The following is an 11,214-nucleotide window of genomic DNA, read 5'->3' as shown; positions in this document are numbered from 1 at the left end:
CCCGGAGAAGGCCCAGAGGGGTCTCCTGCCCTGTGGCAGCCCCTTGGGAGATCTCTGGAGGCAATTATCAGGGAACCCCCCCACACCCCTCCGAGGGGGCCTCGCTGGGGAGCCCAGAGGTTCCCCCGCCCCTTGGGTACCCCGCAGGGAGGAGGTGGCAGCCTGCCGTGGAGGGGCGGGGGGGAGGTCTCAGACCTGCTCCCCGCAGTGGGGCACCCCGTCCTCCGTGCGCAAGCCCCTCGGACACCCGCCACCCACCACCACTGCTTGCGGCCCCTACGGGTGTCCCTCGGGTGTCGGCAGGGCCCCCAGCGGCCTGGGGGCGTTTCAGGCTCAGGGCCACGGTGATGGGGGCGGTGAGGCAGCGGGCCTTTTGCCAGGCCTGCCAAGCAGGCTGCCACCTGCCCGTTAGCTGGTAGAAAATACGTTCCTGCAAATGTTCTGCTTTTCTCTGTAGTTTCTCAAGGTACTTTCTCTCCCCCCTGCCTTTTTTCTCTGCTTTCAGCCCCCTTACTGGGTAATTAAATTTTCTGTCTTCCTGCTCCCCTCCCTTAGCTGTCTCTGAAGCTATTTCCCTTTGCCTCAGGACATGTCCTTAGGGCAGTCAGAGATGTGCTGAGGTTGTAACTCACACAGGAGAGAGCTTGTTTGTGTGCGTGTAGGAGGGATCTGTAGCRTTGATAGAGCTGTGGTCTCTGCCAGAAACGATGATGTGTCCAGAGGTACTTTCAGGTTAAAACTCCAGACGTTCATCTACATTGCTGTGACTTTGTAAGGCGGGTTTTGGGCCTTGATCCATGCTCGTATCCATGCTTCTTCTGAGAGGGATGCTGCTTTCTTCAGCGCTTTTGCCCCTGAACTCTTAATTCCTTTGCTTTGTTTTCCCATGTCTCTTCTGAATTCCTCCCCCAGTTCGTTCTCACCTCACTGATTCACTCTTCTTCTAACTAACCAACTGTCATATTCAGCTGCTGCAAAAGCTTGGGGCGTTGTTTTTCCATCTGTTGTTGCTCTTAATTGGATTTTCTTATAAATGTTATTTTGCTGAATTATTTATAGAGGAGGGGAAAAGTGTTTATTTTTGTACGTTAGTGTTAGAGGAGAGAAGTGTTTATTTTTATATTTGTATATTGTTTATTTTGTAGATAAGCAAATGACTCCCCCTTCCCAGCCCTCTTCTATCCATGCATCTCCAGCACCCTTGGAAAGGACACCTTTGGTAAAGACTTCCTGTCGGGAAGACATTGTTTCTGACCTAGAATATTTTGCCCACAAAAATATTTTTGCTATAGTTACACGGGTTTGAGTCTTAATGTTTAGGCCTCGGTTGCAATTTTCAAAAAGCACCAACCCAATAGGGCAGCTGTAGCCCATGTTTGGAAAGCTCTCTGAAGTGAACTGGCACTTTCGTGGGTTCTGCTCGCCCTTTCCTAGGGACGACATGAGGGTGCAAAAATACTGAGACCTCTGTAACGTGGGCCTAACAAGCATGGAGGTTTTGCCACTTCATAGCTGTTACAGTTTGCCTTGCTGTAGAATCATTTTTCACCAGAAAACAAAGAAAAAAAAAGCGTGTTTACCTATTTTAAGTTAGTCAAGCGTAGCATAAGTRCCTCTCAGGCGATGTAGCTGCATCTATACTAGGGCTTTAAAACCCCTCACTAGACATTCTGCCCATAGACCCTTTCTGGTATAGACCAGCTTGCAGTCTCTTCACTCCTGGGACAGAGAGAACAATTTATTTGATTCCTCATGTTATTGCTAGGCTTCATGTTCTTGCAGAATCCTGGGCTCCTCAGATTACGCACAAGGTATCATTAAATGCTTGGTTTGTGCTGTAATGCTGAAGATCCATTTCTGCAATTGCTTTAATCTGATCTAAGTGCAGGCTGCTGCTGAAAGGAGCACCTCTAGCCCCGGCTGTATGTTCTCATCTGCTGCTGCCAGCACTGTTTTGTGTAGCTGACTGTGAAAATTTAGTTTTCAGCTAACTAGTTTCCTTGTCTGACTCACTGTGCAGCCACGTGGATGCTAATGCCGACCCCCTGGATGGGGTAGGGATGTCTAGACGGGAGAATGCCATTTTGTGGCAGGATATGCTGTGCTGGATTAACCATGTCTTCATTTAGAGTATCTGTGTGCAAGTTTTCAATGCCTTTTCTTGGTGTCTAGTTTACTGTAGATAACATAGCTGGGTGCAGTGGAAGGAGTTTACCTTTCTCCAGGCAGTTGTTGTCCCTGTGGAATACGTGATCGCATAAAACAGCTTAAACAGTAAAATAYGTTTTGTCTCAAAGTATTGAATACTTTATTTTTTTCTGTTTTTGTTCCTTTCAGACAGTGTTTGTCGGGAAGAACAAACCACTGAAAGATCCACTGGGCTCTTTCCGCTGGCAGGGCTTCAGACTAGAAGAGTATCTCATTGGCCAACCCATTGGGAAGGGCTGCAGTGCAGCTGTGTATGAAGCAGCTATTCCTTTGTCTTGTGATCGTCAAGGGAGCGTGGAGAGCAACCATCTCGCAGGAGAGGGGCCAAGCATACGGCCGAATCGTGGCTCAGCTTTACAGGGTGCAGGAGAGGAGCCTGGTCACGAACACCGACAAAAAGCGGCTTTTCCGCTAGCTATCAAAATGATGTGGAATATTTCGGTAAGGAGACGATTCTTAATTTATTTGTCTGTCACTTGGAAAGTCTGGGTGARATGTTTAACGCTTAAGTGTTGAAAGCTCTAATTATTTAGCGTGCGACGAGTATGTCAAAACAAAGCTGCTGGTATATGACATTGGAGCCGTAGATTGCTGGCGAACAGTCACAGATTGAGGTCACGAGTGTTCCTCGTCCTTTGGAGTCAGCACCACCGTGATGCTGGAGCGCTGCTGTTGGTTGAGTCATCTGTTATGGAGGTGGCGTTTCTGGAAGTAGTTTTGTTGACGTTACCTGTAATGACAAGCTTTAAGAGCTGGAAGGAAATGGAAAAACACTTGTAACAGTGGTTTAGGAATCAGTGTCCTGAGAAGGCAGAGGATGAAAACRGATTTTCTTCTGTGGAGTGTGGCTTAGGTGTGAAATGGTCAACATTGCTTCTATGACAAGGGGGTAGTTAATTTACCTGCCAGGTCCCYTTACAGTGAAAGAAGCGGGTGAAACCAGTCTTAGTAAGTATTTTTCAGCCTGAGTGACTCTCTGATAATCCATATTCTCAAAATGAATATTCCACACACACACACACACAAAACATTCGATGTGTTTTTTCCCATTGAAAAGTTTTTTGCATCATCTGATGGGGCAAGTGGATATTCAAGTACAGTCCTCCAAAATGCCAGCATCTGAAATCTCGTAGGTTTGATAAATATACTGGCCTTTAGCTGTGGGCTTTTTCARTTAGTTTTTAAGTTGAAAATGGCTKTTAATATATAGCTCAACCTGTTCTGCAACACACCAGAGAGTATCAATTAGTAATTTCTGCAAAAAARCCATGTTTTGTGGTTGAATTAGAGGATAAGTTTAAAGAGACAAATGGCTTTCTGCCTTGAAATAAAGGACTTGCTGCATTCCTGGGGAAATTGCTCGAGTAGTTAATGGCCTTCGCTGTTTTCTTTTTCTGGTTAGAGAAATGTGTCCCTTATATCTAGTCTAAATTGATCTAACTTCAGCCTCCTTGAGATCTAGTGCCAGTTTCCGGATTATCCACTTTCAGTTTGTATTGAGACYGGACGATTTTAGAGCTTAAGGTTTTCAAATCAATGTTGTGTGTAATTGCTGTTGTAGGCTGGTTCTTCGAGTGCCGCCATCCTCAGCGCTATGGGGCAGGAGCTCGTTCCGGCCACAGGGGTTGCCTTAGCTGGAGAATACGGAGCCGTCTCTCGCCACAGGTACGGTACCGACKACAGCGCGGTGTCGCGATGCGCTACCTTTATCCGTCTCCAGCCAGCAGTTCGGTTTGCACCACGCGTGAGGTTTCTGTTACAGTTCTTCAAAAAAGGTAAAACGTAAATTGGGGGATTATCAGTGACTAGGCTCAGGCGCTGTGCGTGTGTGTTTTGTCCAAACGATGGTGCCTCCAGAGCTGCAGTGTACCTTAAACATCGCACAGCGGAGTGCTTCCGTCTGACTTAGAGATTTTTCTCTGGTGTGCTTTTCTCTAGCACTATTCGGAAATTGCTTAGCAATACTGCTGTTCAGATACTAATTTAACACAAACCTGTTTACTTCGAGGAGCGGTACGGTGGGATCTACTTTGGATCTTGTAAGTGGTCTGATGGGTGACCGTGGCAAGCCACTTTTATTCCCCGAGCCTTGGTTTCCCGATATGTAAAATGCAGCTGTAAAATGCTTTTATATCTGCAGATGAAAATACTGTTTTTGCTGGGAGGAGCCACTTCTGACAAATACTTTAAATGTATATTCTTGTGCCTTTTAATTACAAAAAATACACCTATAATCTGTAGTAATTAGAATGTATCAAAAAGACAGTCAAATGAAATTTGACCTAACATGGATTTCGCTCTACACAGGGTGCAGAGAGGGAGATGAAAGTTCTGTTCTAGTGCAGGTCACTGCATGTATGAAACTGATGAAAACTGATGAGAAAGAAAATGGAAAATGCCGTAATTTTTACACTTTCACATGAGTGAGAAATAAGCAAACAGCATGTATGTGGAAAATTGCATTGCAGCTTAAATTATCCTGAGTTTTGGAATTACCTTTTTGTTCCAAAATCCTTTTTTCTTAAAAAAAAAAAAAAAAAAAAAAAAAAAACAATGGAACCCACAGTCCAGATTGTCTGATTTTAAATTTCAAATACATCTCAGCTGCCAATATGAATGAATAATAAATGCTGTTTGGTATGTTGCTAGCCTAAGAATGCAACAGATAAATAGATACTTGGCGTTCAAGGGATGAGAGGAGAGAGGTCTGTTTTGCAGATACATACCTTCATTTCAGTGAACACTTCCTGCTTGTGCCATATACTAGAGCATTTAAATTGATATGCCTAGTGTGAGTTTGACCTTTGGTTTATGCCTAACAGCGTAATCGATTTATTTGTTTTTCTTTAAAGCTGTTGCAGTTCTTTTCTGTGACCAGCTATGCCTTTGTTAGTAATAGGCAGAGTGGTATGTAAGGGCTAGTAGTGTTTGAATAAAATTACAGATTGCATTTTGAGCGTAACCATTTCCAGCCAAGCTTAGTTTGTAATGCAGGTAGAGCACAAGTATTCCCTGTTCAGCCGTTGCATTTTGGAAAATCCAGTTACCCCACAGTCTTCCCAACAAGCGTAGGTAAAGTCATGGTCTGAGTACCCTCTGCTGGTGTAACAGCAGACAGCAGAGTGTTGATGATGACAACTCAGTGTTTCCTGTGGGAAGGGCCACGGTGCACTTTTAATTCTGGACAAAGTGCTGGGTCCTGCCCACTTCTGAGGGTGCTTTGCATCAACACTGGAATTGCTGGGCTTGGRTGGTGGTTAGGAAATTGGGAGGGAGCCCGTCCAGTTTGCTGTCAGTATTCTTTATAACGTCGCGGTTTCCAGGGTTGTGAACGTTTGAGTCTGTGCATGACGGTTCTTCTTTTAAACTGTGTTCAGCAGCCTTAGTGCTCTCTGTGGTAGGGCTTTCACTTCAGAATACACATACTTGAAAATGGCTTTGGAATCTTGCTGTGGGAAGACGTGCTGTATTAATGAATAATGAATTCAGAAATAAGGGGTGTGTCTGTGGTAAAACTGAACAGTAGAGTGATCTGATTTGTGGTAACAATACTTTTGCACAGAAAACCTGTCTTTGGGAGGAAGAAATTGCAGCCTCATCCAAATATAATCCAGGTGATCCGAGCCTTCACATCCTCTGTCCCTTTGCTGCCTGGAGCCTTTGCGGAGTATCCTGATGTTCTGCCGTTAAGCCTGAATCCCAGAGGGATTGGTCACAACCGCACRCTCTTTCTGGTGATGAAGAAGTAGGTGGAGAGAAGTTTGTTACATTACTTAGGACTTTCCCTGASACTGCCCAGTGGGGCTGTATATTCTGCTGCTACATGGATCCTTGTAAAGATCTGGCCTGGGTTGCTGCCAAAAAGCAGATTGTGCTCTTGGAGATGCACCTCCTAAGACCTGTTCCAAATCCCTGAGATTTTAACACTTGTTAAATGATGAAGACAAGCTGTTTCTTTTTTAAGAATTACTTAAAATGAATTTAAGAACTGATGAAATTGTCCCCATTTGTCTGCTGTTCTAATTCTGAACTTTGCCCTCTCCTTGTTTTGCTTATATGATCCGTATTAGTAGTCTCTCTCCACTTCCATGCAAAATGTAGAAGCCTCTAAGAATTATCTTAGTGTACCCTGAGACCCTCATCATATTGTATAAGAGGATTATTTTATCTGAAGTTAGACTCATGTGAAAGTACTAGATTTAGGTGGTGGATGCTGTTGCAAAACAAAGGATTTGAGAACAGTGGACAGGGGAGCGGTGTCAAGTTAAGGCTGGGAGGTGGGAAGGCAATTGGAAATTCAGAAAGAATTTGATACATATAAGTGTGCTATATGTCCAGCCAGACACYGTTAAGGTTGAACTGTAAGCAGTAAGCTTCCGGGATGCTAATTCAGATGTTTTCCTTGYGCTGGCTAGTTATCCCTGCACCCTGCGCCAGTATCTGAGGGAGAGCAGTCCGGATGCTTGTCTCGCCACGATGATGATTTTACAGCTGTTGGAAGGCGTGGACCATCTTGTTCGACATGGAATAGCCCACAGAGACTTGAAGTCTGACAACATCCTAGTTGAATTTGATTCTGGTACGTAGATGGCTAAGAATAAATGGCAAAGAGTAGGGAACTGATAAAGTTAAGTCATGCACAGAAATCATGCAGCCATGTAGGTGTTTGGGGAAGCCCTACCCAGGTATGCATTTGGGAAAAAATGAGCATCAAAGCCTTTCAGGAATCTCCATTTTGATTTTTAGCCTACTACTTGCTGTCCTTGTGGCACTTTGGAAGTCATTTATCCTCTCTGTGCCTCAGGTTTTGTATCATTAAAATGGACTTGAAAGGACTGTTGAGTCCAGACTTTTGGCTCTGTCCTTTCTCACTGGCCCMATAGCACAGAGCACTTCTTAAAATCCCACCTCACAGTCAGGTTAATGCTGCATCTTGGGATCATTAAACATCAATTGACAGGTGAGAGAACGGACAGAGTATTAAAGCCAGACAYGTTTTCATAATCTTGTTCTCCTGTCATGCTCTTTAAGTAAAATTTTAGTTACCTGAGCTCTTGTTTAGCATGAGTGAGATTCAAATGGACAGGAAACGATAGCAGGCAGCCAGAGCTGTGTAATTAAAGATCTTGGTACAGCAGTTGTGGGAGATTTTCAGAGGTTCGTTCTTTCTTTTCTTGAAGGAAAAGCTTCTCTGAGGCTATGCTGAATGCAGCTAAGAACGATTTAAAACATCAATTTTTCAGTATCAGAACCTGGAGAAGAATTATTCTATTTTTGACTTGTCATCAGGACAACAGCTATTAACTAGTGCAAACACTTTCCAGCCTGCCTTTGCTATAGATAAAAACAAACACAGAATTTAGAAGATTTCTCCATGCTTCCTCCATGCCTTATGAATTTTAATTTCCATGATAACAGCAAAGTTTTGTCAGACACACGCCCTGTGGGGAAAAGCAATGTCCTCTAAAGAGGAACTGGAAGAATAGATTGTTGTTGTTGTTAAGAAAAGCATTTTTTCACCTAATAATACAGAGGGGGAGCAGGAAAACAGTCTGTGGTTATACTGATTCCCAGGGATATTGAGATTGTTCCTGAAGACTGTCCCTGATGTTGATGTTTTGAGGTATCTGGTATGGCCAGGTACTCCTGAACTGACTGCTAATTCTGCTGACCCTGTGTCATGTGCAGCTGGCTGTCCTTGGCTGGTGATCACAGACTTTGGTTGCTGTTTGGCCGATGAAAACATTGGCTTGAGGCTGCCTTTCACCAGCTCCTACGTGGATCGAGGTGGCAATGGCTGTCTTATGGCACCTGAGGTAAATCCACCTATAGTAACTGTGTTGATAACACTTGTGCTGCTGGCGGATATAAAAGTTTCAGTCCCAGTTGCAGTGCAGGCTGTGAGAGATGTCGTGAACTTAAAAAAAAAAAAAAGGGTAAGATTAAGTCTAGAGGTAATGAACCACAGGGGGGATGAGTGAACATTGCTTCCTCCATGAACCTTGCCCCTGTGCACACACCAAGAAATGCAAATGCTGCCTTAAATGGCCTGTACTGATACTTGTTTACATTAATACCTACTGAAAGTCTCTGCGATCAGATCAATCATTTTCTAACCGTTCTTGCTTCTTGGCATACTCATTCATGCGTTGCCTGTAGTTTGTTACTGTTTAACTGTTCTCACCCGGCAGTCTGTTAGGGAGGGTCGTCTCCCATAAGGCAGTATAGGAGATGCATGTTTTGACTTGAGTTACGGTTGTCAAATGTCTCTGCATTAATAAGTAAATTAGAACAAAAGTCGTCTTTGGAACTGTGCTGAGCAGTTGTCAAACTTGTACTACCTTGAACACCAAAAAATGAAACATCATCGGTCGGTGTTACGAGGCAGTGTTGACTTTACCAATAAAAAGTTTGTTCTGTAGGCCTTTCTCAGGCCTTGTTCTGTGAAGCTGTTAAAGAAGTTTGTGCAGGAGTCCTTGTGTTGTGACACTGCTTATTTTTTGAGTTAAATTCAAGGTGGTTATGAAAATATGGTTCCCTATTATTTCTGTAATGATAATAGAGGCAAAGCATCCGTAACTGTCCAGTCTAACTGGGGTGCCTTGCCTTCTATTGCTTACCATGCAGGTGCAACACTGGTTTTGTCCATACATCTGCTATCTATATCTTAAATCCCTAAGTAAAATATCCCCCAAGACTCTTAAGCAGTGTGTGAGTGCTAGTCAAAGGTAGGAATTAAAGCCTGGAATCAGATGATGGAGATCATCCGTGCGTCCTGGTGAGCTGAGCAGAGCATACCAATAAGAAGTATTTACCCTGGAGATTTAGATGAAACACTGTCAGTTTGTCTCCCTGTATTACAGTGGAAAGGCTGAGTTGACCCTTACTAAATAGTTTTAACAAAATGCCTAGTTAGAGCTGTTTATTGCAACTTCCCCATTTCTGTGGCCTTTTTGCTGCAGGTAGTCACAGCATCACCTGGTCCAGGCATGGTGATTGACTACAGCAAAGCTGATGCATGGGCTGTTGGAGCAATTGCCTATGAAATCCTTGGCCTAGTCAATCCTTTCTACGGCCACGGAGATTCATCTCTGGAAAGCAGAAGTTACCGTGAAGATCAGCTGCCAAACCTGCCTGATCACGTGCCCCTTGAGGTGAAGCAAGTGATAAAAATGCTACTTCAGAGGGATCCCAACAAGGTGAGACACTCTGCCTTGAAGGAGGAGTCTAACCGGTCTTCTAGAGTATTGTTTGCAGATCATCTGCCCTGCAGATGCAGGGCTCCAGGTGCATGACTTGTTATCCAGATGTCATTGCACTGTAGATAATGATTGAAGACAAGCATAGATCTTTGCTGAGGTACAGCGTGCTTCTTGCATGGGTTACTGAATAGTTGGCAGATATCAGTGGTCAAAGGGAGTCAGTGAACAGACAGTGAGTTGGAGGGTTAAGTGCAATTACCTGATAATAACATTCGTGAAGAGCTTTTCTGTTCACAGTGACCCCACAGTGCCTTAGAGGAGGCCTGGGGGCCTTCTAGCATTATATATCCCTGCATGCCTTTGACAGGAGTTCAGCAAGATCAGCTAATTTTCCCTCTCCCTCTTTTTTCAGAGATTATCTGCTAGAGTCGCCGCTAACGTGCTTCACTTAAGCCTCTGGGGTGAAAGTGTTCTAGCCTCTGAGACCCTGAAGCTTGACCAGATGATTGCCTGGCTTCTCTGCCAGTCTGCGGCTGCTTTGCTTATGGACGGACTGGTGGATAAAAGCAGGGTAGAAACAAAAATGAAGATGTGCTTCTTGGCAAACCTGGAATATGAAGATCTCTGGGCAGCAGCGTTCTTGTTGCTGTCCTGGAGAAACCAGTCTGGGTGAAGGGTACAGTCTGAGGCGTGACTGTGCAGTAGATAAATGGCACTTTCTCAACACACATAGGAATTTGTCTTTTCTATCTGCCTGGAATCCTTAAGTACTTTAGGGAAAAAAATCTGCAGGCCTGTGTATGTGTTGTGTAAGAGGTTGTGTTTACCTGTAGCAAGCGTTACACACTGTCGTTCTCTTCCTGTTACAAGAAACGCCCTTGCAGCATTACTGGTTTGGTGGGGGTTTGCGGAACTTGCAGGTGTCTCCAGGTGTGTGGTTGGTTTTGTTCACAGGTGGGGGTCTATGGTTGACTTGTAAGTCACAGACTGAATGAAGCAGCTTCCTCTTCAGAAGGTGTGTGTAGGAGGAGGTATTGTATAGCTGCTTTTTACACAGAAACATCGCAAATGGAGGAAGCTGAGCTGGCAAAAGTAGGGGCAATCTTCTAAGGGAAACCGTTGTGAACCCTGCTCTTGTTAAGATTGTATTCCTCTGCAGCCACAAACATATCTTGCTATAGTATGGCAGTCCAAAGGCCTCCTTGTTGAGGGGCTGACCTGTAGGGTGAGCATCAGGAGCTGTTCGCTTCTTGGGACGCGCACAATTAAATACGTAGCTAGCGGTATGGAGAAAGGCAGAAATACGCTGAATACAGAAGCCTGCTGATGCCCGTTTCCGGAGCGTTGTAATTCTGCAGAACCTGGCTGCTGAAGGATCCCAGGCTGAGTCAAGTTGTGTCCAGTTGGGGATAATAATTAAAGTTAAATAGAGCTAAAGAGCGGTGCCTGCCTAAGGAGTTTAGTGAGTTTCTGTTCTGTATTACATGCCCGGCTTTTCTGTTTAACGATGAAGTAATATCCTTTGGTTAGGGAGGGTAAGAGACATCAGTTATAAAATTTAATGATTTTTTCATTAATATGATGGTTTTTGTTTTACATCTATACTTGCTGGTGTTTAAAGAAGCTTGGGGAGAAAGTTGTTTATGCTTGTTGCACAATAAATTGGAGGTTACTTGCTGATACTGAGTGGATTCTCTGCATCTCATTCATCTCGGTTAATCGTATTCAGATTTTAGACTGTGGTGGCGTATGTGTCACTGAAGTGCTGGTTCAGTGATACCGTGCGGGATCATTCAGCCCTTTC

General features: G+C 44.3%; 1 protein-coding gene across 1 annotated transcript; it reads left to right on the top strand.

Annotated features, from left to right (window-relative positions):
* The first annotated feature begins 2,533 nt into the window (after positions 1-2,533).
* Positions 2,534-11,092, top strand: PINK1 (PTEN induced kinase 1). The gene is made up of 7 exons (XM_085305196.1): positions 2,534-2,649; positions 3,770-3,873; positions 5,771-5,953; positions 6,624-6,787; positions 7,897-8,024; positions 9,171-9,407; positions 9,823-11,092. The coding sequence occupies exons 1-7, from the start codon at positions 2,632-2,634 to the stop codon at positions 10,081-10,083; spliced, it is 1,095 nt and encodes a 364-aa protein (XP_085161322.1). The 5' UTR covers positions 2,534-2,631; the 3' UTR covers positions 10,084-11,092.
* The last annotated feature ends 122 nt before the right edge of the window (positions 11,093-11,214 follow it).

The sequence above is a fragment of the Rhea americana genome, unplaced genomic scaffold (assembly GCF_003343005.1).
Source record: "Rhea americana isolate MKP2758 unplaced genomic scaffold, rheAme1 scaffold_217, whole genome shotgun sequence".
Classification (NCBI taxonomy): Eukaryota; Metazoa; Chordata; class Aves; order Rheiformes; family Rheidae; genus Rhea; species Rhea americana.
The sequence above is the reverse complement of the archived record's forward strand: the minus strand, read 5'-3'. Positions and strand labels throughout refer to the sequence as shown.